Raw genomic sequence first — 25,970 nt, 5'->3', positions numbered from 1 at the left:
ACTTTGGCTATTATAAAAATTATTAAGATTTTTTTTTTCTCATAGTAAATGCCTTTTGTGTTTTTTTTTTTTTTATAATTATTAAGTGATCTTATTTTTGGCATGCTTTCTTTTTTGTTTAATTTTATTTTTTCTTTTTAAATAAATCTTTTATTTTTAGGAATACACAACTCAAAAAAAGTGTTATTTTTATTTATTTTTTTGTTTTTGTTTTTCTAAATCTTTAATAATCAATTAATTCAATTAAATCTTATTCTAGTTAAATAAAAAATTCAATATTTAAAAAAAAAAAAATCTTAGTTGACTAATAATTTTCCAAAAAAATTTTCTACTTTAAGAAAGAAATTTTTTTAATTATTTAGAATAATTAAAAATTGATACATGATTGAAAAAAAAAAAAAAAAAGAAATTATCTTTTTTTAGATGCTCGTTATTTATATAAAAATAAAAAATAAATTTTAATAAAATAAAAACTGATAAAGAAAATCCTTTTTCTTTTAAAAAGAACTTATGTTTTTTTTGTGAAATAATTAAACCATATAAAAAATCAGTTTTTATTGGTGTTTTTTTAAGTTTATGGGTTTTTTCTTCGTATATATTGCTATTATTTTATTTATTATGATTGAGAGTTGAAATTGTGGTTTTTGTTACAAATTTTTTAATTAATATTAAATTTCAAAAATAAAAAAAAGATTTTGAAAAAGCTTCGATTTTAAATTTAATTTTCAAAATAAAATTTATTTTTTTATTTATGTTTGAAATTTTCTCTTTTTTTTTTTTTTTTTAATTGACTTAGGCATCTAAGTCATTAACGAATAAAACTTCACGATTTTTTAAACCGGCTTCATGGAGTGATTGTTTCTGATAATTTTGTGTTGATTCTTTGGTGTATAGGACACGTTTTGGAAAATTTGTTGTAATTTCAAATGTATCGGGCGATGATGGATGACAAAATATATAATAATAAACATCCTAAAAAAAAAAAAAAAAAAATAGTTTTATATAATACAAAAAGTGAAAAAAAAAAAAAGAAATATGCAATAACGTATTTACAATTAAAGAATCTGTATTTAAAAATCTCCTTTCAATTCTAGCTCCATTTGGTAATTTAAAGACAACATGAATAGCATCAGGTGAATCTTTTGGTGGTTCTGAAGGCACACGTGTAGCTAATTCAATTTTAAGTCTTGCAATTTCCTAAATTATATAATTAAAATTAAAATTAAATTTTATATTAATAATAAATTTTTTGTTTAAAGATTATTTACATCTTTCTTTTCTTGTTCAGCTCTAATTCTAGCCTCTTCAGCTTCTTGTGCTTTTCTACATTCTTCTTTTTCTTGTTCTTTTCGACGTTCTTTCTCTTGATCAGCTTTTAAACTTAATTCATATGCTTCATCTTGTTGTTGTCTTAATGTTTGTGTTAAATTTCTTTCTAAGCGTTCTACTCTTGCTTGTGTTAACCAAACTTCATTATCATTGACAACTACACGCAGTCTTCTCAGTAATTCCTCTGGTGAACAATAACCTTCCATTCTACCCATTATTATCATTTTATTGGATCTAAGGCCGACTAATACCAATAAAGGATAAGTTTTTGCATTAATAGAATGTGAAACTCTATATCCTTCTGGTGATGAAACATCACAACCCCAAAATAGCATATTTCGATTAATATATTCAATAACATCTCTATTTGATAATGTTTCATTACAAAATCGCTGGACTTCTGTACCTGTTTGATTTGTTTCTGAATGGAGGTATACAAGGAGGAACCTTATTTCATGTTTTGCATCATTTAAAGCTTGAGCATATGTGCCTTGATAGAATACAGCATGATCTGGATATTTTTCGTTGTATGTTTGTATAAATTTCATAACATCACCTAAAGGATCTGTAACTATACGTTCTCGGCCCCCAAAAATTGCTTTAAAAAAGACTGAAATAACTGAAGAAACAGTTGAATAACAAAATTGAAATACACAATTTACTATATAGCCTAAAAATCCTGTAAAGCTATTTGGAATAGGTGAACCATTACTAAATCCTGGCAAACCGGATTGTGCTGAGAATACATGTTGTAGAAAGCGATCATTAACAACTTGTGGTGCTCTTATATCTGTATTAGCTGCATACATAGAAGGTCGGCCTTCTCTTATATTTAATTGTTCTTGTATAGCAACCTTAAATAAATTAAATATTATGTAATATAATTTTTATGACACATTGACAAAATAACATGAAGAAAATAATCAATTTCTTTTTAGAACAGATTTTCAAAGAAAACATAAATTTCATAGTCTTACTTCAAGATCCCATTGATGTCTGATTAATATATCTCTGCATATGTTTATATCTTCAATCCCAGTAACATCTTGAAATTGGAGAACCGTATCCGTTTGTTCACTTGTCAGACCATTGTCTGCCTCCATATTTGATTATCTCCCAACAAATTTGTGCCGTTTTCTTTTTCTTCTCTTTTTAGCTATTACTCAGCAAAATTGAGAAGATAAATCTGATGTGGATGATAGCTCAATACTATAGTATTTTAAATAAAATATTGTTCAAATTTATATTAAGAATGCAAATGATAATTAAAAAATGTATGTGAAGAAATGATAAATTTTTATTTTTTTATATTTCTATTTTCTTATAGGTTTCGTCAAACGTTTATTAAAAACTTTCTCCAATTAGATTTTTTTGTTTTCGATAATTAAAAACACAAATATATATTTGATATTAAAATAATACTTAAATATATAATTAATTTTTATGATATAATTTTTTAGTTTTTCATTTTAATATTTTATTAAACAAATAATTTATAACATAAAATAAAAATGTAAAATTTTCTTTTGTTTTATTGACAGTCACTAAAAAATTTTAATATTTTTTGAGTGACAATTGACATTTATTGTCATTTTGATATTTCTTCGAAATGAAAAACGTAAACACAACTAATAGCGCAAGCGTTTTCAAAAATATCTATGTTGCGACATGATGTATGAATTTTCAATCCTGAAGCGAAATGAATTATTTAACATTTCTACAAATATCATAGCATTATAATAAAGAATATAATACTATGCCCATGAGTGAGGTGTTCAAAAAAAGATGCTACTCTAGTTGCATTTAATAATTTAGTTCTAATAATTTTGATAAAAAAAAATACGCAGACACAGGAATAAATTGTCGTTTCATAAATATTCCACAAAATCAATTTTATTAAATATCGATTTTTATACTACATTAAGGTTTTTTAAGGACATTAAGGATTTTGTACTATTTTTTAGGTTGTACTCTTTTAAATTAAAAAAAATTAATACTCACTAACGCCCTTCAAAAAAGTAACTCGTGGGTAATTACAAAAATTTTTTTCTGTATACCACAATAAACCATACACACAATACGACTAATTTCTCAACTTAAAAATTTTAGTTGATTACAGTAAATGTACAAGTGGAATTAGCTATATTTGACACAATTCTACAAATATATGTGTACATAAAAATGCAAATAAAATAATATTCTTATCAAAATTCGAGCAAATCATTGATCAAGCTTCAGCTTTTCAGCGTAGAAAAGGGTTATGTGCAAACATATCTTCACTTTAACCTAAACGCAGCTTTATATATAATTGCCAAATGGACATTTAACTGTCAAAAACATGTTTGATTTGACGGTATTTGAATAAACAAAACAAAAGTTAAAAGTCATTGAAATTGCATATGAAATTGAAATTTTATTAAAAAAGAGTTGTCGAAATTTTTTTAAGAAAAACACCTTTTGGTAATAATCAATTTTATATGAAAAATAAATAAACAGACATGTCATCTCAAGGATTTTTTGGTTGGGATTTACTATATAGAACTATACAATCTGACATTAAATCTGAAGCAGATGTTATCGTAGCTATTATACATTGGTATCTTACAAAAAATGAATCTTTCAAATGTTTAGGAATAGGAGATGATAAAACTCTAAGCACAGATGATGAAGGATCTGAGCTTTTACCAGTTGGATGGAATGAAAATGAAAATTCGTTTGCTTTAAGATATGTTTTTAATAAAGAATTATTTATCCTTCTGGGTGCTTTGACTGAAGGTTTACTTGTAGTAAACTTATTAAATGTGGATACCAAAAAAGCTTCTAATTTATCGGTTAGTACTAGTGAAACGGTTAAAAGTTTGGATGGAAATATTAAAACAATGATTCCGGAAATATCAGAGCTAACAGATCGAATAAAAAATGAATTAGTTAATCCAGTTTTTTCAGGTGCGACAACTGAACAAACAACTCAAACTTCACCAAACAATTCAAGAAGATCATCAAATAGTCGTATTCCTGAATCGGGAATACTTCCACATCGAGGTATTCAAGGTCGTATGCCAGGAATAGATCCATTACGTGATATTGGTAGAGGTGATTTGGACCCTCTTAATAGGGGTGGTGGTGGAATGTTGTTTCCAGGACCAGGTATCCCAGGATGTCCTTTAGGAAATATGCCTCCGTTTCCAGGAGGTAGAATGGGATTTATACCACCTCCACCGGGTGCCAGATTTGATCCATTTGGACCACCAGGAGCAGGAAATCCTAATCCAAATCCTGATCATTTTAGGCCACCGCCAGATTTCGACGACATGTATATGTAATATACATGAAATATCTCACGATTTGAAATATCTAAGTACCAAAATTTAATATTTTATAATCTGTATTTAATAGAATCGAAAAAATATTTTAATAAAAATATGTTTTCAAAATAAGAAAATCTATATATGTATGTATGTATGTAGTTTAAAAATTTTATTTTTGTTTGTGGACTGTTTTATTTAATCAAGAAAATATTCTTGCAAATGTGTCTAATTAATTATGATTTGTGTAGGTAGGTAGGTGCGCATTAGTTTCAAAATTTTTTGTCTTGTGAATTCTTTAAATTCGTATTTTATTTGTTTTTTTGTTCACATAATTATTTTCTTAACATTTAGCTAAAATATATTTTAAAAGGAAGAATTGATAGTTTCGGTTAACCACAAACATTAATTTAGTCTAAATGACCTAAAGAATTTTTTCATATCAAATTATTTATTTGGGTTTGCAATCTATGTTTTTGTAAACATTACTTTTGGGCGGATGTATTTATTTTCTTAACACGTCAGACGATTTAAATCATTTTAGTAATTTTTTTTTGATTCATATTCATAAGAATCAATTAGCAACAAGCTTCCAAAAGGGGTTGAAAAAAAGTGATTCAGAAACTATTTAATTTTATGAATGGAACTCAATAGGGGGTCTTACAGAAAAAAAAGTTTTAGTGAATACCTGTTTTATATGTACCATGTCCATGTATAATTCAATAATTTTACTGTTTATTATTTATTATTAATATTTAGCTGTATTTACTTGAATTCAGGAAGTTGTGGAGAATTTATGTTTTTCATTAACCACATGTAATGATTAATCACAATATAGTTGAGGATGGATAAAAGAAGAATTCTATTAGTGAGGTAATTTTATAACTTACTTAAATTTTCTGTAATTGAAATTTAAGCTATTGTCATTACGAGTTTTATATTTACATAATGTTCATGATTATATAGTTTACGTTTCAGAATTTATGATAGAAGAATATTGTAGTATCTATCGAGTGCTTATGGGGAAAACGCTCTAATCACATTTTAAAAGTTTTGAAATAATTTAGGGAAAAAACTCGGAGACAATGAAAAAATAATATTCGATAGTAAGTGCTTGGAAAGAAATTACAATTTGGATATAATGAATAGCAGATTCATTACAAACGTCTAGAGTGAAGATTGAAAAAAATAAATTTTATGGAGGAAAGCACTTTATTTCTCAAGATATATTAGAGTAAATTATTGCTAGTAATTACAATTTGGTAGGATTTTTTCTATTAATTGAAAAATATTTCAAAATTTTTTCTTTGGGTAGAGGAGTTTTTCCATGAGCCCTCGCTATGTATTACAAAATTGTATCTATTATTATAAATGATACGAGTATAATTCTGTATTTTACTATTTGGTCTTAAAATTTTTTCCTGTAACACAAACATTTGGTTTGATTCGATATTGTCCGATAAGAACTTCTATTAAATTTTTTAATTCGAAATAAAATGCATAAATTCAGGCGAACTAAATTTGATTTTTTAATATCCATATTTATATTATGCCCTAGTGGCCAAGTACGTTATATTATTCGTTGAGAAACCGTTTTTCAGTTTTCATTATTAAGGTACTTAATTCGAATTTGAACGAAAATCTACATTTAAATTTAAAATTCTGGTTTTTTAGCTACTTATGTATGTATCATAATATTATACATATGAAAAATAATTATATGAGGTCATAGTTCTTAGTTTTGAAATGTTTAAGAAGTTTTTTCATAGAAGATCTTTTTTGTTCATATGGATCGCAGGCCATAATGCCATTATATGTTTCAATTTGTACTTTTTTTTCTTCTATATTGCTGATGTAGAATAAAGTACAAAAATATTATACTATTCAGTTTCTACGAAAATGCAGAATTTGGCCAGTTACTACGTAAGCATAGAAGAAAAGAGCAACCGAAGAAAAGCAGAAAGAGCTCATTGGTTGTGTATGCACATCAAACTAATGTTACCAAATTTTTGTTTTTCCGGATTGTTTTTAAAAAATGTGCCACTTTTGGTATTTTAATGTGCATAGTTTTATTTTGTTGTAAAATGAGGTATTTTTTTCTTATTATGTTTAAAATTTTTTCGTACTTTCGGGAATCATACTGCAGTATAACTTTTATTGCTGCATTTTGGAAGTCACGGTATAAAAAAATTTTTATTAATGCAATATGGCACAAACATAACGTAATGAATATGCAATTTTTTTTTTTGACTATATTCTATAAAAGCAAAATAGATCATATTATGCTTCAACTGCGCTATGAACTAATGATAATTGAATCGCAGCGTTTGTGAATATAAATGTAGCGTAATTTTCATTATTTATTGCGATATACTGTGTTTATGAAAGAGTCTATATACAGTAAGTTGACAGTTTTAACATAATTAAAATAAGACGAAAATTAATTAGGAATTTAATGATTTTATACGAGTATGCATTTAAAATCTCAAATATCTCATATATTCTTAAATATATATTAATTTTGTATGGGTATAAGAAAAAATAAAAAAAAGCATTCTTAAGGCAAAATTTTATAGTAACAAATAGCAAAAAAATCTCCATTTTATTTTCTTTTTAACCATCTTAAACTTACAAATCTTTTAAATCGTAATTCAAAATTTACTATCATTATTTTATTAAATCACGTACATATTCAACATTTATACTATTATTAAAAATGTTCAAATGAAAAAGAGAGAAAAAAAAAATAAAAAAATAAAAAATTTAAATACAATGCACCTGATTTGGTAAATTTAGTTGTTAGGGCGTGTGTAAAAAAACGAACAATTCTTCTTTTATATCATAAGTATGTATAAATATTTTTCATATTTATGTACAATATATTATGATTTTTATTCCTTTCATGAGTAACTTGCGGTTTTACTCTTTACGATAAGCACTTATTCTTATATAAGACGGCTACATATGACTACATCACAGTATATCAATAACGATCATATACATATATATATAATAATTATTATCGTATATTGTGATGAGCATATTATTGTTATATTGCAATGGCTGTCTACAAAATATTCACATTATAGTATATACGAGGGCTGTCCCAGAATTAAGTTAACGACGTACGGCCACGTTTAAACTGTGCTACCCAATTTTTAATCATTGCATATGTGGGATCAGACTCCCCTAGTGTAGAATCTAGTTCACTTTTGATACCGGCTGGACTAAGACCTTTCAAATAAAAATATTGAATGACATAACGATGACCAATTTTATCCATATTAAAAATTTACTGAAAAAAGCTTCACTATTAATAGTCGGTAATCTGAAAAGAAAAAAAAAAAAAAATAACAGTGTGACAGTTAATCCTTAAAATGATAGGGCTTTCTGCCAGGCTTATTTTTTTTTTTTCAAAATTTTTGTGTTTTCTTGGTTAGGCTACTTAATTCTGGGACAGTTCTCGTATAAATGAAGATATTTTAATATAATATGTAATATAATCATGTTATATACACATAATATAATGGTTACGTATTGAATTAAACATACTTACTTGTATAATATGAATTATACCAAAAATCATACAAAATATCTTGAAAAATTAAATGACTCAAAACTCTTCAAAACCATTGTATAATTACAGACGAGTCGTCATTGGTTAAAAATTTTTTATATACGAGTACATACTGTGAAGAAATCACTGTGACATAGGAGTGAATATTCCCTAAATATATAATAATAATTATTATGACATGCAGAATATATACATATATACATAATATGTATATACTATAACTACATAATATATAAAAAATAAAATTTATTAAAAACAATTTAATAATATGGTATTGTGGTGCAGTATACCGAGAACTAAAGCAAACACAACGCCACAGAAACAAAAAACACAAAACAAAAACAAAGAAGAAAAATGTAACACAATATGACGTTTTGATCAATTAGGAGGCGATAAGGCAAATAATAATCATTCCATAAACGTTTCAATTCTTTTCATTTTAATTTTCTTATTTTAGTCTCATTGTTTTCTTAAAAAAAAAGAGCTAAATATTATTACCGATATTATAATATGAATAGGAGACTAATAATACAAATAATAATAATAATAATAGTGGTTTAAAATTTTTATACTTGAGAAAAACAAAATAAAATTCTCATCAACATATTATACATATATATATATAAAGGTAAATTACCACACCTTAGGTTACCTTTAATGCATTTCTTATCATCACTACACTTTTTTTTTTTTTGTAAGTTCAGAATGTGAGGAGAAAAAAAAAGACAAAATCAAGACAGCGCACATAGCTTTTAATTTTAACCGAAGGCTAAATAATTCTTAACAGAAAAAAAAAAAAGAGTCCAATTGGATTTCGAATGTTGAGAGAAAAAAAACAAAACTACTAACAAAAAACAAAAAAAAAAGAGGAGACGCCAATTATTAATATAGGAAATGTAATGGTATATTCATCATTGTAGGGCAGGTATATTTCAAACCAAATACAACAGGTATTGTGCCAATATTTTGAGTTCACATATTTTATTATTTTAGTTTTACATTAATTCTTTTATGATGGTTTTAATGGATCAGAACAAGTGAATTATGTGATTATGTCTTTTAATTGTTTTAAAATGAAAGGTAAAAAAATCTTTATGTATATATACAAACATACATATCTACCCATTTATTCGATATTGACTTTTGAACTTTAATGGGGGTATATGCAAAAGAATATGCTTGATATATTATGTTGGTCGTAAACTTTCGAGTACAATAATAAAAGGAAGAATTATTTCATTTTCAAAAAGAAGAATGAAAAGCACACACCTTAGAATTTTTAGTCACCATCATTCTACATAACGTACATAGATTCAGATTTAATTTTAACATATTATGAAATATGTAAGCAATGTGATTGCGGAATCTTTAAAGTTATTGTAATTGTGGAAATTTTTGGTTTCTTGTTTTTATTTCTAAATTAGCATAAACTTAAACGGAAATGGGTACCTATGTAATAAATAAATATGTAGTTACAGAATACTTATTGAGAAATTTAAGGTTAAAAAAAAAACAAGGGCCAAAAATATTTTTAATTCCATAATATTTTTGACCTCGTCGAAGTTTTGTTTGTCGAATACCATTTAGATGCACGAAACGCGGCTATGAGAAAGGAAAAGAAATATGATGAGAAAATTAAATAAGAATTAGAGTTTATGAGTAGTATAGTCACAAAATTTATTTATTTTTTTTTTTTTTCAAACTATTACTATAATAACCTTTTACTAAACATAAAGGTAAAAAGTTTTCCTAACACCAAAATTTAGATAACCAGAATCAAAATTTGCGACTGCAATATGTTAGTCATCGGCTCAGTTAATGTACACCATAATTCGTAATTTAGAAATTAAATACGAAGGACAAAATGTAAGATTAAAGGCCGACGAAAGACGAGGACCTTCGTTGTTAATATTTTTACTGCATAAGGGACTTTAAGAAAATTAGAATATTTACTGCATATATGTATATTTAGGATAGTATGTTTAGGAAATATTTGGATAATGAAATTTTGTTCGTGAAAATTCTTTGATACACCATCTTTCAAAATTGGTGCTAATGAAGCGAGTACAACATTTATTTTTGGGGATTAAAAGTTTCCCTATCATTCTCTTAAAGACATTTTTTTGGTCCTAACTTTTTGTTTGTTCATCAATTATTTTGTTGGCCATCTATAGCGTTCAGTTTAATTTGAGAATATATTTAACAACTTATGAATGATTATCTTGAGTTTTTTATTGCGACCCTGTTTTTTAAACTTGGTAGTAATACTATTTTGCATATATTTGCGATCTAGATTTGCCATTAATACACGAAAATGTGATAGAATTTACAATAAAATTCGATCTTCACTTTTCATTATTTGATTTTTTTAATAATGAAATTTATTTATTCCATTTTTTCCATTTTTCATTTTAATTTTAGATTGAGATCAATTCCAATTTCTAATCCTTCTAAATTTCAAATTTTTCTGAAATAAAAATAAATTATTAAAAATTATACCTAACTGTGTGTATGTACAATTTTATATCTGTCTACATCTACAATTTCTAAAACATTCAACAAACATCCTAATTTACAACATTTTTAATAAAAATTGACGACCCCAATTAATTTGTTGTCGCTTTATGACAACATATTTCTCACTTGAAAAAAAAGAAAAAACAAAATAAAATAAAAAGAACTTAACATAATTTTTATGGTTCGGTCACTAGCGGTGATTCGCTTATCTTAGAATGTAAATACCCAATTCATGAATGTAAAATAAATAATGTATATGCTATATTTAAACATGTACAAACTTACTCTATCTATGGGAGTACCTGCGTTCGTATACATAACTTTGTTTTCCTTTTGAAAATTAAGTGATTTCTCTATGATTTTAGAGAAATCACTTAATTTATCTAACTATGAGTCAGAGTTACAGTTAGAGTCAGAACCAGAGTCAGAGTTAGGGTCTGAGTCAGAGTCACAGTCAGAGTTAGAGTTAGTGTCAGAGTCAGAGTCAGAGTCCGAGTTAGAGGCAGAGTCAGAGTCAGAGGCAGAGTCAAATCAGAATCAGAATCAGAGTCAGAGTCAGAGTCAGAGTCAGAGTCAGAGTCAGAGTCAGAGTCAGAATCAGAGTCAGAGTCAGAGTCAGAGTTAGTGTCAGAGTCCGAGTTAGAGTCAGAGTCAGAGTCAGAGGCAGAGTCAGAGTCAGAATCAGAGTCAGAGTCAGAGTCAGAATCAGAATCAGAGTCAGAGTCAGAACCAGAGTCAGAGTTAGGGTCTGAGTCAGAGTTAGAGCCAGAGTCAGAGTCAGGGTCAGAACCAGAGTTAGAGTCAGAGTAAGAGTCAGAATCAGAGTCAGAGTCAGAGTCAGAGTTAGTGTCAGAGTCAGAGTCAGAGTCAGAGTCAGAGTCAGAATCAGAATCAGAGTCAGAGTCAGAACCAGAGTCAGAGTTAGGGTCTGAGTCAGAGTTAGAGCCAGAGTCAGAGTCAGGGTCAGAACCAGAGTTAGAGTCAGAGTAAGAGTCAGAATCAGAGTCAGAGTCAGAGTCAGAGTTAGTGTCAGAGTCAGAGCCAGAGTCAGAGTCAGAGTTAGTGTCAGAGTCAGAGTCACAGTCCGAGTTAGAGTCAGAGTCAGAATCAGAGTCAGAGTCAGAGGTAGAGTCAGAGTCAGAGTTAGTGTCAGAGTCGGAGTCAGAGTCAGAGTCAGAGTCAGAGTCAGAGTCAGAGTTAGTGTCAGAGTCAGAGTCAGAGTCTGAGTCAGAGCCAGAGTCAGAGTCAGAGTTAGTGTCAGAGTCAGAGTCAGAGTCCGAGTTAGAGTCAGAGTCAGAATCAGAGTCAGAGTCAGAGGTAGAGTCAGAGTCAGAATCAGAATCAGAGTCAGAGTCAGAGTCAGAGTCAGAGTCAGAGTCAGAGTCAGAGTCAGAATCAGAATCATAGTCAGAGTCAGAGTCAGAGACAGAACCAGAGTCAGAGTTAGAGTCAGAGTCAGAATCAGAGTCAGAGTCAGAGGTAGAGTCAGAGTCAGAATCAGAATCAGAGTCAGAGTCAGAGTCAGAGTCAGAGTCAGAGTCAGAGTCAGAATCAGAATCATAGTCAGAGTCAGAGTCAGAGACAGAACCAGAGTCAGAGTTAGGGTCTGAGTCAGAGTCAGAGTCAGAGTTAGAGCCAGAGTCAGAGTCAGAGTCAGAACCAGAGTCAGAGTTTGGGTCTGAGTCTGAGTCAGAGTCAGAGTTAGAGCCAAAGTCAGAATCAGAGTCAGAGTCAGAGTCAGAATTAGAGTCAGAGTCAGAGTCAGAATCAGAGTCAGTGTCAGAGTCAGAGTCAAAATCAGAGTCAGAGTCCTCACTAAATTTTCTCCATTAAGAGATTCATTTTCTTTATTTCTATTTCATTTTCTGAACAATTTCACACAAAAATTTTATATTATTTTTGAATTAAAAAAAATATTCCTTTTCGACTTCCACTGTCCTTTAACTAAATTTTTAATCTTATCTAAGTTTTTTTATATTAAGTTTTTATTTTTATTTTTTCTATTAAAAGTATCCTTCTTATTTCTTGAACGCATTTTAAATACTTGTATGCATATATACCAATTTCATTATACGTAATCAAGTACGTAAATAATATGAAATCTAGTGTACTAGAGTGTATCGGCATTAACTATATAGACGGCTAACAACTGAGAAAAATAAGTAAAAAAGAATTATTTATCTATGCTTTCGGTTCAGTCGTTTGTTTTTCTAATGCCAATGCATATAGGAAAAAATTGTTGGTAGGTCTAAAAATTTTTCACTAGAAAAACGATAAAATGGTATTTATTATTAATAAACGAATTGAAAATTTTTGGAATATGGTGACAACGAAAATATAAAAGAACAGAAAAAATAAAGTAGACTTGTAAAAAAAAAATTAAATGTGAATAAAATTAAGAGCCGCAAAATAAATGAAGATCACCCATTGGATAATATAATAATAATGATGAAGAATGTCGTTTCTAAGAAAAGAAAAATGAGCGTAAATGTGTATGTAACGAATGGTGATCTATAACTGTATATGGCATAAAGGTGAAAGAGCGCATCTTCCTTATAGAAAAAAAAAAAACAAAATTTTTCAAATACAAAATAAGTATTTGCCGTTCTATACTTGTTTTTATATCCCTTTTATTTTTTTATTTTATTCTTCCTTTGGTCGATTAAAGGTTGGTCGCTCTTGGGTGAGATAAATGAATTTAAATAGTTGTTTTTTTTTTTTTTTTATTTCGGTATAGACGTTTCAATTTCCAGGTTATTTAATGTAAAATTAAGAAATAAATTAGACAAAAAATAAATAAAAGATGCCTGGGCTGCAATCCTTATAGTATGTGCAGTATTTGCTTTTTAATTTTTAATGTGTCCGAATGTATCTATATATACAAAGTGTTATCGTAACCATTATAATATAGGGTAATAAAGGTGTCATACTGTCACTTTTACAACATAAAATCAAATTTAATGTTTTATTTTATAGTTGGATTTTTTTTTTTTTATAAATTATTGTTTTAGACCTACAGCAAACAAATAAAAATTAAATTGTATGTATTTTTTGAAGTCAATATTTTGGTTATTTATTTTCTTGTCTCTTGTATAATGTACGTATACTCATAGGGTGAAAATACCCAAAGAAAAGAAACATAAAGATGTTCCTTGGTAAATGAATAAAGAAAAAGCAAACTGTGGTTTATTTCGAATGAAAACAATTAAAAATATTTTGACAATTTTTTTGTGTTTCACTTTTCTTTTAGTCTTTTGTTATCTTACTTTGTTTTTGCTCATTTTTTTTTCTGAATTTTATTTAAAAAGGATACAATCGCAGGATATTACAGACATTTCTTCTTTAAAAAATTTTTTATTTGTTATATTCATTGCGCAGATTTAAATCAAATATTGTGTTTTTTTATTTAATTTTTTTAAACAATTTTTAAAAATTTTTAAAAGGTATAATTACATTGAATTGATTTTTTGTTTTTTTTTTATTTGTGAATGCGGCAAAAGATAGGATCTGATTTTTTTAAATATTTTTTGGTCGGTCAGATTTTTTGTTTTTTTTTTTTGATTTTAATAATATTTTACTGATTGATCTAAATAATTATACTGTGTATGTATATATAACAACATAACAAAAAGGTCTAAGTACTATTTTGAGAATATTTTGAGTTTATATGGAGATTCTAATTAATATATTTGATTTTCTTATTGAATTTTATATAATATAATAGAAAATGTACGCATGTAAAGGGAGAGTTATTCAAATTCTCCTCATGAGATGATTAGTTCCGCAACTTACAGTTCAATCTCTGTTTCTATAAAAAACTCTTATAATCTAACAAATTTGTTCGTATAATACGCGCAGAGATTAATAAATACAAAGAACCGCCAAAATCAAAAATAAAATTGTAAATTGCCGAATATAAATTGTTTACTAAATGTAGAGATTTTTGTAATCTGAAAAGTTCATTATATAGGAATTTCACTGTATATGAAATCAAGTAATTTTAACTTTTTTCAACGTCTCAAGATCTTTAGTTTTGTGAAGTTTGTTCTTAAACTTTAGAAATTAAAAATTTTGTTTAGTGTAATTGAATTTATTACACAAATTCAATATTTTTTATAATACACGAACTTCTAATGTTGAAGAATCGGCAAATCAAATCAACAAAGTGAGTAACAATATAACTATAATGGACAAATACATGAAAAAGAAAGCTAAATGATTTCACAAACCAAAATTTAGTAAACCCATCACAATTGGATTTATAGAATGCGAAAGTAGCAAACAAAAATACAGAGAAATACGTAGATACATATTACTTTAGATGTCAAACTCAAATGGAAGGAACATTTAAAAAGAAAAGAATTGATTTAGAAAACAAATATAGAGAAAACTATTGACTCCTTCAATACGGTGTTGATATATAACTAAATCATAAAGCCTATATGGACGTATGCCTTATAGCTATGAGGGTGTATCTATGAGGCAAGCAAACACATATCAAATTTATATAAACTTTCCAGAACAAGGTTCTTCGTAATATGATAGGTGCTCCCTGGTATGTGCGTAATAATGACATTCATAGGGATCTGGGTGTTCCCCAAGTAAGCGAGGAAATAGGGAACTGTGCCATGAAACAAAAGGCGCTTTTGGAACAGCAATCAAATATTTAGGCCTCTCCACTTATAGGAGAGAGAGTTTGGACAAAAAGACTGAAGCAAAAGAGACCTATCAATTTAGCTTGAAGTTATGTGACAGTACTTCCGTCCTTTTCTTCACGAAATGTAGACACAAAAACACGATAGAGCAAGACTTATGGTTAGTCAGTTTGACTAGTTTTGGGAGTTTATGATCATCAAGGTGCGTTTTAGGTTGGATTAAAATCTCTTATTATTGATAGGTCTGATGACAGTTTTCTCCGCTTACCTTTGTCTTTCGATGATATTTAACACCTGTATTAAGAAAAAAAAAATTAATTCGGAAAATGTCGCTGTATTCACCTCAGTAATTTTTCGTTGATTGAGTGAAATTATTTTTCTTTGGCGAGAAAAATAATTGCGCCAGCATAAACTACAGAGTGGTTCATTTAATTGTAATATTATTCATAATTATTTTAATATAAAATATTAATAAAAAAATTTTCAGATTGTGCGTGATCGTTACGTATGAGAAAAAATCAAATTTTCAATTTCTCATTATGTCAACCTTAAGGAAAAAATTCCTTTTCAAAATGATTTTCTCACCATCAAAAAAGTTGTTCATTTGCTTCTTCATTCTTCTTTTCTTCTTGCTGTCATATACACAATATAGTGTATTATTTGATTAAACGTCACACAGTTGTATAGAAAATTCACATTATGAGATACCATAGTGCACTAGTCTAAATATACTTACATATACATATATAATTTTGTTTTATATATTAAAATTTATGTCAGTTTAATATTATTATACTAAAATTTTTAAAAAGCCAACCTTTCATGAAAGATTTTTGTTTTTGTTTTTTGTGAAAACCTTAATAAAATCATAAAAAAAAATAGAAGTTGTATATAGAGTTTCGGCTCTTTATAAACTCAAAAACGAATGATGCTTGATTTGGTTGATTCTGATTTTTTTTCTTGTTTTTTAACAAAAACTTATACGATATTAAGGATGCGCGGAGTATTGAGTCTCCTGAAAGAAGTATGGTTGCCAGTAACGCAATTTTTTTTTTTTCACCAAAAAAATTTTTTTTTTTGTATTTTTCTCTTTTTTATTAATATTAAAAGAATCCAGAAAATCTAGCCTCAGGCGGAATTCGGTTGTAACAAAAATTTTCGCAGAATTGATCACCGTATACAATATAAAATAAGCTCTGTTGAATCTTCAGCACAGAAGAAAATTAAAAAAATAAAAAGAAAGAAAGGAAAAAATAGAATGAGAAAAATGTCTGATGGAAAAAAAAGTGCATTATTCAAGTTATTTTAATAGAAATTGTACCGCAGCGCGCTCTTCTGTCTTTTATACATAAGTAAATTTAGAGTGGGAAAAAAATTTGTGCTGCAGTTTTGCTTTTTTTTTTTTTGGTATGAGTTATTTGTTTATTGTGTTCTTTTATAATTTAATATAGATATGCAAAAATATTTGTAGTGGTGGAATTTATTTTGATATTATTTTCGCAAACTTATATACATATACATTCATTCCAATTTTTTTTTTAAATTTACAGGTACCTCAATATTAGTGTCTAAGAAAATATTCGCTTTATGTAAAAATTCATTTGATTATTTAGTTGTCGTATACAGTATGCATTTTAAATTTATTTTTAATAATTTAATAAAATTCAAGTTTCGTGCCTTTTCTTGCGTAAACTTTTGTATATTAATTAGAAAATTCCGTATTAAAACTATGTGAATCAATTGTTCTACAAGAGTTACCAGTATATTATAAAACTATTGGCCTCACCACTGTACTAATGAAGTAAATTTTATTGTTATTTCATTTTTAAAATATTTCGTGTAATGCGACATCACCATTTTTAAATTTCGAAATACAATATGTGTAGCTAGGTTAATTTATGTATGTTCGAAAATTTATAGTTCGAACATTTTAAATATTACAAAATTTTCAAGTATGTGTATGGAATTAGCTGTAATATTCTTGTAATTTCGATTTAATCCATTAAAATCTATAGTGGTTATTAATAAATCCACATAAGAAAAAATGCACTTAACCACCTTGTAAAACTCCTTGCTGTAACTTGAAAGCAAAACACATTTTTAAAAATAAGCATGAAAAAATTAACAATATCTGCGTATAGAGGAGAACTCAAACGGTTATATTGAAAAGCCGAAATATAGCATATAGCATTTAGAAAATTTCGCAAAAATTTTATGCTCAAATTTAAAAAACCAGTATCTATGTCATACATGTATATCATACATGTATATACATATTATATGAAACGCATGGTATTTGTTTGATTTGATGAATGTTTGATTTAATGAATGTTTGATTTTATAAAAGTATGTTGCATATAAACGTTATTTTGAACATTGTTTGATATTAGATTTTACATGATATACGAACATATATTATTATCTAATTAATGTAATAATCCTATGCACAGCCATAGAAAAACATATTTCGTAAAGAAAAGGCAAATAGGCTGTTAATTTCATTGTAAAAGAATAAAATCCCTTCAAACATACGCTCACACGGGTATAAATATTAAGGTCATACATCAATATTAATGTTGATATTAATATTTGTGACTTCTCATGGAACAGTGTTGCAGTTTAGTAATCAAATGTACAAAATTACATTTTTAAACTCTTCTCTCTTTCTTAATCATACCAATTTATTAAATACTGTATGAGTTAGATATAAATAGATAAAAAATATTTAATTTTGTCTTTTAAATTTTTCTTTTCAATGATAATGTCTTTCAATAATTTATTAAAGAAGTTCTAATTGTTTCATTCAAAGTATTCCATATTTACGATATACAATACCTCATTATTATTTTCAATAATATTTTTTACTTTTTTTTTTCGAGTAATAAACAAATGATAAACAAAATATTATTGGAACACTTCATTTATTCGCCTTTGATATATTTTTTTGTATTTTGGAGGGGCAGTAAAAAGTAACACCTATAGAATTTCACACCTTTTAAAATGAAACAAAAAAAAAATGATGTTAAATGAAAGGTATATAATATAAAAATGAAATAATAAAAACTCATCTAATTCAATTTCTAATTTAATAAAATAATAAAGTTAAAAGTCAATGACAGTAATATTAAAATCAAGAGTTTTATCGTATATAAGAGTTTGAAACTTTTCCTTACATTCCATCGAAATTTTCATTGATGGTTTATTAATTTTTTCTTATTTAAAATTTTTGTTTATCTATGTTAGTTTATTCAAAAATCATGTGTTTTATTAAATAAAACCTATATCCTATATATATATAACATGGAAATCTTAATTTAATAACATGTTTTACATGAAAATCTGTTATACGAAATATATGCTTACAACAATTTTAATGCTATGTTTAACATTCCTTTAATTACATATAAAATAAATGTATGTAAACATTGTGAGTTTAGGATAGGATGAAAAAAATGTTAAAAAAAATTTCTTAAAATACCATCAAAAAGTCTTGGATACCTTCATATAAGAGTTATTCTTCTTAGATCGCTTAACTCCCTTTAAATCATAAAATATTTATATTGTTGCCTATATATACCTTTATTATATTAAGCTTATATTTGTGTAGTAAAGTAACTTACAAGAGTCTTATATAAGTATGTGTACATTCCATTTCATTTATATAGCTATTATACGTGAATGTAATATAACAGATATAATAAATATAAAAGAATTCTATAATATTTTCTGCTCTTGTTTTTTTTTGTGTATTTTTATTATTGTTATATTTTGTTGCTTTCAGTGTTATTTGTATTTATGTAAATATATATATATATATATATATATATATTTTAAATGCCGCGATACATATTATGCTGCTGCCGCCGCCAACCAACAGTTTCAAATCGTTCAAGAAAAAGTTACTACTGTTCAATTCCCACGGTTTTTGATGATATTGATTGGTTTTTATTTATTTATTTATTTTTTTTTTTTGAGTATATATATTGTATCATTATAATGATTATAATAATGTTGATGATTAAGATGATGATTATGATGGTATATATATATAATAATGATTATAATATATAATTGTTTTAATATTGATTGTTATATTGTTGATGATTGTATTACTTTTTTTGTATTTCAGTTGAAGCTGAGTTAAAGTTAGTAATGATGATGATAGAATTGATAATGATAATGATAATGATATTGTTGATTATGATGATTATGATTATTATAATATTTACAATGACGTCGCAATAGAAATGATATGTAAGTATATGTATATATATGATGACGATGATGACGACAATGGCGATTTTTATAATAATAATGATGATTATAATGATAGTGATGATAGTAATGATTGTATTCCTAAAGACTTTGATAGTGACTTAAAGAGAATATTATACAAATATATGTATGTAGTATATTTGTATATGGTCCAAGTATAACTGAAATTCTGAGAGTATTTTTTTTCTATACTTATACCCATATATGTAGTTATAAACTGGAATAATAAATGAAATTAAAGCAATTTTAAGTTTTCTGTTATATTGTATATTTATTTATAGGTATAGATTAAAATAGTATATGTATGTATGTATTATAATCATACATATAATTCAAAATGCTGAAATTTTAATCCATTTAAATCTCAATATTCAATTATTGTTATACATTATATATTGGTTTACAACAATATATTGTTGTAAAATCTACATGTATATGTATGTACATGAAGTAATAAAATCTCGAAAAGAGAAGAATACGATATTGTATTATGTTATATGTATAACATAATAATATTATAATATTCAATTCAAAAGAATGTATAATAACAATCATTGATCACAGAAGAGAAAATGAGTATGCGCCACAATATTCAATACTATTGTAAAAGGTACAATACAAATTTACAATGAAGAGAATGGTAAATAAGAACCAATTTGAGTTTTAATAAAAAAATATAAGGCAAAACAAAACGGATTGAATTCGGCAGAGAAGAATTGTAGCACATAATGTCTAAAATACAATTAAATTTTGTTATTAGAAGAGTGTTGTATAAAGAGAAATAAAATGATTATATTGACTTTACTTGGTTCTGATATTATTATGAAAAAATTTTGGATAAAATTTTGCAAAAAATATTTATAAATTTTCAGCAGGATTTCAAGAATAAAGTCAAATTTTAAAAATTTAGTAGATATTGAATTTAAAATTGAGATAACATAGGAAAAGAAAATTTTAATTACTATATCTGGAATCAAATCTGTTCTACAATTGCCATTACTCTGCAGTGATGTGATTTTGTTCGTGAACTCTATAGCACTTCTGAAAATCTAAACCTGAATAGTATGTTGAAATAAAAATATTTAAATATGAATGTTCTGGAAAGTTAATTAAATGTAGAGTTAATAATTAAATCCCCCTTTTTTGCCAGTAAATTATTATAACATTTTCGGTTATTTTACATAACAATTGTCTTAAATTGGTACAAAATTTACTAAAGTTAAACACAATTGTTAAAATAAAATACAAATTATGTCCTTAAATATAAGAGAAACTTAAATTTTCGGGCACATACATTTTTTATATTTAAGAACATTTTTTGAAATTTAATGTAGTTATTGCAATGCTCTCCAAATAATTATAAATATATTGGTCGTAAAATTTGTAATATTCTTAAAAAATATTGTAAAAATTAACGCTAATTTCAAAAATTCATGATTAAGAATAAACTTTGATTCATATATAACCCGAATTTCAACAAACACCGGAACGGAAAGAGTTAATTTTATTAATGAACTATATTGAAAACTAAATTCTTAATATAAATTGTAAGAATCACTGCATGTATTTTATTATTACTTATGTCACAGTATATACTTAAACAAAATTTAAATGGAATTAAATGAATCGGGCTCGTCAATATTCTTAATTAAAAATGAATTTTTAATATTTGTGTATATAAATAGGAACGGGATTTATATTTAGATTTTTAATAAATCTTAAAATACATAATATGAAATTATTAAGTTACTCGTGCTCATTAAAATTTTGGCTCGTGATCTATTTTTATTTGATGAAATTTTAACATATTTCGATAATAAATTCTTTTGGGCTTGAATGTGCATTGTTCATTAATGTAATTTAAGGTGTTTGTTCATTTCAAATGGTCTTGTGTTACAAATGCTCATTGTATATAATATTGTCCAATTTAAATTAGATGTATTCAATTTGTTCATCAATGAAATTTAGAAAAGAAAAAAAACTATGGTATTTGTATACCTCGTTTCGAATCTTTTCAATTCAAAACCAATTTTATTGTTATTTATTTTTACTATAGGTTCTATAATATGGTCCCAGTTATAAATATAAAGTGTTATTGTGTGTTTTTTTTTTTTCCGAAATTTCTCCTCATATTAAACGTAATTGGATTGCATTCCATTCTAATAAAGAGAAAGGGAAAAAATGTAATCAATAACATTTAAACATTAAGAAATTCTATTTAATTCTATAATTTTTGTTGAAAAGATAGTGATGTTTAAATATTTAACATTGAAGGTGTTTTTATATGTGTAGACCTACGAAATTGTTTAAAAAAAATTTATTTTTAAATTTTCTCAATGGAATTGACTTTGCTATAATATTAAAGAGTATATTGGGACGATTTTTTTTTTTATTTATTCTTCAGTTTTATTCGATGGTTTTTTTTTCTTCTGTTTTTCTGAGAATTTTTGGTCATGACAGGAAGTACAAATAGGCGGTAATTGTAATGATTATTCGTAGGTGAAAATTTTTTCCATTTTAAACAAAATGTATGTATTCGGTATAGGATGTATTTAAAGCCTGATACAAAAGGAAATAAAAATATACTTAATAGTTATGTGAGAAAATTTATGGAATGTAAAAAGGTGGAATAATGTTTACAAATCGATTCAATAAAATAATTCTACAAAAAAAAACTAAATCGTGAGTTCATTGAAATTTATCAATGAAATAGAATCTTTATGTACGAGTATAACAGGGTTTGGTATTTCATATATTGTGCCAGTTTGTATAAAAAATCTAATTTTTAATTATTTCCTTTAAATTTGTTATTGGTCTTGGTTTTTACATGAAAATCAAATTTTCTTAAATAATTTTCATATTCACAATATTATCGAACTAAATAATAATTGTGGGCGAAAATAATGTCACAATTGTAGCATTTTATAGGGTGTTCTTGCTATTTTGATTAATATTTTAATAATTCGAAAGCCATAATGTTTATTTTTGTTATCAATGTTTGAGTAATCATGTTGCTTCTAAGTGCCATATGGCATTTGCTTATAGACATTTCACAGTTGAATGCGTAAATACTTCTTCCGTTGTCGCATTGTCTCGATAATAACGACTTGTGTTTCGATATCGTGTTGTTATCTAGAAAAAAACAGAATTGTCTGGAGCTGCTATTGCTTCATAAATAACAATATTGCTTCAAGAGAAGGCCTGAAACAATTTGAAATCAAATTCAATCGATTTTTTTTTATTGTGGACTGTATTTAAAATTTTTCCTTTCAATTCAATTTAAAGACGAAATTTAATTTTTTAAATCGTTGTTGAGGCTGACCTCAGCATATTTTATGAGCCATATTTTGGTTTCTTTTATATGATTATTAAGTTCCAAAATTTTAAATGTCTTAAGACCTTAAACAATTTTCTGTATAAAATATATAAAGCAATAAATCATTTACAATATGACTCAACATATACTTGCTATACAGAATTTAAAATAAAAGGATTTTCAAGGACATATGCATTATACTATCATAAATGCACAATATACAACTGTAATAATAATAAAGCCTTGTAATACATTATGTATATGTGCATAAATATGTACAAAATATAAATTAATATGAGAATAATTATAATCAATATAAATCAGAGGGGTGCAATAAACATTAACAGAGACTTTTAACTGAATTTCAAGTTGGAAAGCAATTATTCTTATTTTAATGGTTTATTGTTGTAATCAAGATTTAAATTTTTTTTTTAAATAAAATTTAAGTACATACATGCAAGTATTTATATGTACAATTTTATAATCATTAAAATGTACCATATATGTATATGGGAAGAAAATTTTTTTCATAAAGTTGGAAGTCCGCCTTCAATATTCTGTTTTATTTTAAAATTCTGTTAAATATTCTTAATTTCGTTTACTGTGCATACAAACATATACAATATACATACATATATATAATTTTTAATTTGTTAACATTTTTGTTAATCGAAATTTTATTTTTTTTTTGATTAAATACGGGAGAAATATGATGCTGGAAGTGGAAAGGGTGTAAAATATTTTTTGAAAAAGTCTTCATTAACTTGTAAAATTAACCATGTTTGTATGATCAACACCAATAATAATTTTTATTTTCTTATAATATTTTGATGATGATTTCTTTAAAGTTGTATTGTGGGCATATTGGAATTACAATCGTTTTTATGCATAATTCTGTTATGAGTTCTTTAAAATCACACATTTATTCTCTTACATATGTAGGCTATGTACGTGTATATAATATATATAGAAAAATTAATATGAATATCTATAAAATGTGTATATATAGAGTGCTGATGATATGAGAGATGCGATGATGATAATAATCACCTGCTGAGTTTTCTGTTTAAAAATGACATGAGTTTTATATTTTTTTTTTTTTTTGTGTTTTTTGAATTCTGAGTTCGGTTTGGTTTTGCCAATTTCAAAATGCGAAATTTACTTGAATTTTGTTTTTTTTTTTTTTTTTCATTTTATGTAAGGTAGAGGTATATCGGAAAATTTAATGGAACGTTCACAGGGAGACGAAATTAATTTTTGTTTTTTGCAATTTTTCTTCCCCCGTTTTATAATAATTTTTGCCTGGTTTTCGTTGATTGCAATTTCAATTTTTTTTTGTATTTAATGAAATTAAAGTTTAATTTTTTTAAGTTGGTAATACCATTTAGGTTTTATATGGTAGTAAACTGAAGCTTGTAGACGAGACTGACTACCTTGATAATATTTTGAATATTTGTTTTTTTTTTTTTTTTATGAGTGGCTTCTTGATGGGGGCAATCAATGCAAATAAAAAAAAAAATTTTTTTTTCTTATTTTAATTTTTTAGATTTTTTTTTTTTTTTTTGGAAGCCAATGTTGGAATTTTGTTTTATTATTTTTTTCAAAACAAGTACTACTTATATTCGACGCCTACAAAATTGATTTAGGTTTCGTAATACTTGAAAAAAGAAGAAAACAAGTGAAAGAATTTGCAAAGGTTTCTTTTTAAAAGAATGCAAAAATTTTCCATATAAAATGTAAAATTGATGGTGTAAAAATATTGTTATTTAATTATTAACTGACATTTATCTGACTGATAAAGTTAAAATTTTTTTTCTTTTATTAAATTTTAATTAAATTTTAACACAAAATGAATAAAAACAAAGAATTATAAGCGGTGTTTTTTTGTATTAGTAACATATCCCTAAAAGTATGCAATGTGAGAAGAATTATAATATTATAGGTTAAGTTCTAGATAACATTTATTCAGAACGAAGTTCTTTTTCATCTTAATCGCTAAGGAATTATCTTGTTCCCGATTCAATAATAGATATGCTTCTGCTAGAAGGGTGATAAATGCTCCTAAAATAAGAATCAGATATCCGTATTTTTTTCAACAAAACTTTTAAAAAGTTTACTTGCCTCATAAGAAATTCTGGATTTTATTAAGAATTGAATTATTAAATATTTAAAAATATTTATAATTTTATATAGTGTTACAACTGTTATAACTGTTATAAATGTTATAACTGTTATAATTTTTCTAAAACTTTTCTCAACTTCTTTTTGAGAGTATAAAATGCAACAGGACTATGTAAAATACAAATTTTTTTTAAAATTCAATATGAAAACTTAACGTATTTGTAACAATTGCTATATTTTTTATAGTCTAAAGCACGAACACCCTAGCTATTCTTGTAGATGTGAAAATTTATAAAATAAAAACTTACAAATTTTTAAAGTAAAAATTAGCCAGAAATTATATAAATGCCAATTCGATTGATAAAATTTTGAAAAATATTACTAGAGGGCATTCATACTCTTAAGCTTAACTATCCTTATTTTTTTCATTTTCGGAAGAAAAAAAAATGAGAGGAATCAAGAATTGATAAAAACCATCATCCAATTTATAAAATTTCCATTTCTGGTTTCTTCAGTAAGTGATTGAAAATTTTTCTAATTTAGTTTTTTCTTTCTTTATTTTTTAACTGTTCAACTTTTACCAACCACAATTAAAGTTGAATTTTTATTATACAATGAAAATTCTTTCTTTCTTTGTTTCCCATTTCTTCCTGATGTATAGCGGTAACTAAAAGTCTAATTGCGGATTTTATTTATTTTATAAATATATTTCTTACTCAATGTTATGTGAAATGCAACAGGCCTTAATAATTTTCTCAAGTTTTATAGGTATATCGTCCTTTTTGAAGAAAAGATACATTTAATACTGAAACACTAACAAGTTGCATAATATTTGAAACAGAATTATTATACATGATAATTGGAATTCTTATAGT

General features: G+C 26.1%; 2 protein-coding genes across 2 annotated transcripts; one reads left to right on the top strand and one right to left on the bottom strand.

Annotated features, from left to right (window-relative positions):
- Positions 1-761: 761 nt before the first annotated feature.
- Positions 762-2,798, bottom strand: LOC129615324 (FAS-associated factor 2). The gene is made up of 4 exons (XM_055530466.1): positions 2,307-2,798; positions 1,269-2,183; positions 1,054-1,197; positions 762-972 (listed from the first exon to the last, which is right to left on the bottom strand). The coding sequence occupies exons 1-4, from the start codon at positions 2,430-2,432 to the stop codon at positions 793-795; spliced, it is 1,365 nt and encodes a 454-aa protein (XP_055386441.1). The 5' UTR covers positions 2,433-2,798; the 3' UTR covers positions 762-792.
- An 885-nt stretch (positions 2,799-3,683) lies between these two features.
- LOC129615375 (proteasome inhibitor PI31 subunit) lies at positions 3,684-4,769 on the top strand. The gene has a single exon (XM_055530540.1). The coding sequence runs from the start codon at positions 3,828-3,830 to the stop codon at positions 4,650-4,652; it is 825 nt and encodes a 274-aa protein (XP_055386515.1). The 5' UTR covers positions 3,684-3,827; the 3' UTR covers positions 4,653-4,769.
- The last annotated feature ends 21,201 nt before the right edge of the window (positions 4,770-25,970 follow it).

The sequence above is a fragment of the Condylostylus longicornis genome, unplaced genomic scaffold, assembly GCF_029603195.1.
Source record: "Condylostylus longicornis isolate FDR11 unplaced genomic scaffold, ASM2960319v2 ptg000135l, whole genome shotgun sequence".
Taxonomy (NCBI): Eukaryota; Metazoa; Arthropoda; class Insecta; order Diptera; family Dolichopodidae; genus Condylostylus; species Condylostylus longicornis.
This window is presented reverse-complemented; position numbering and strand designations above follow the sequence as displayed.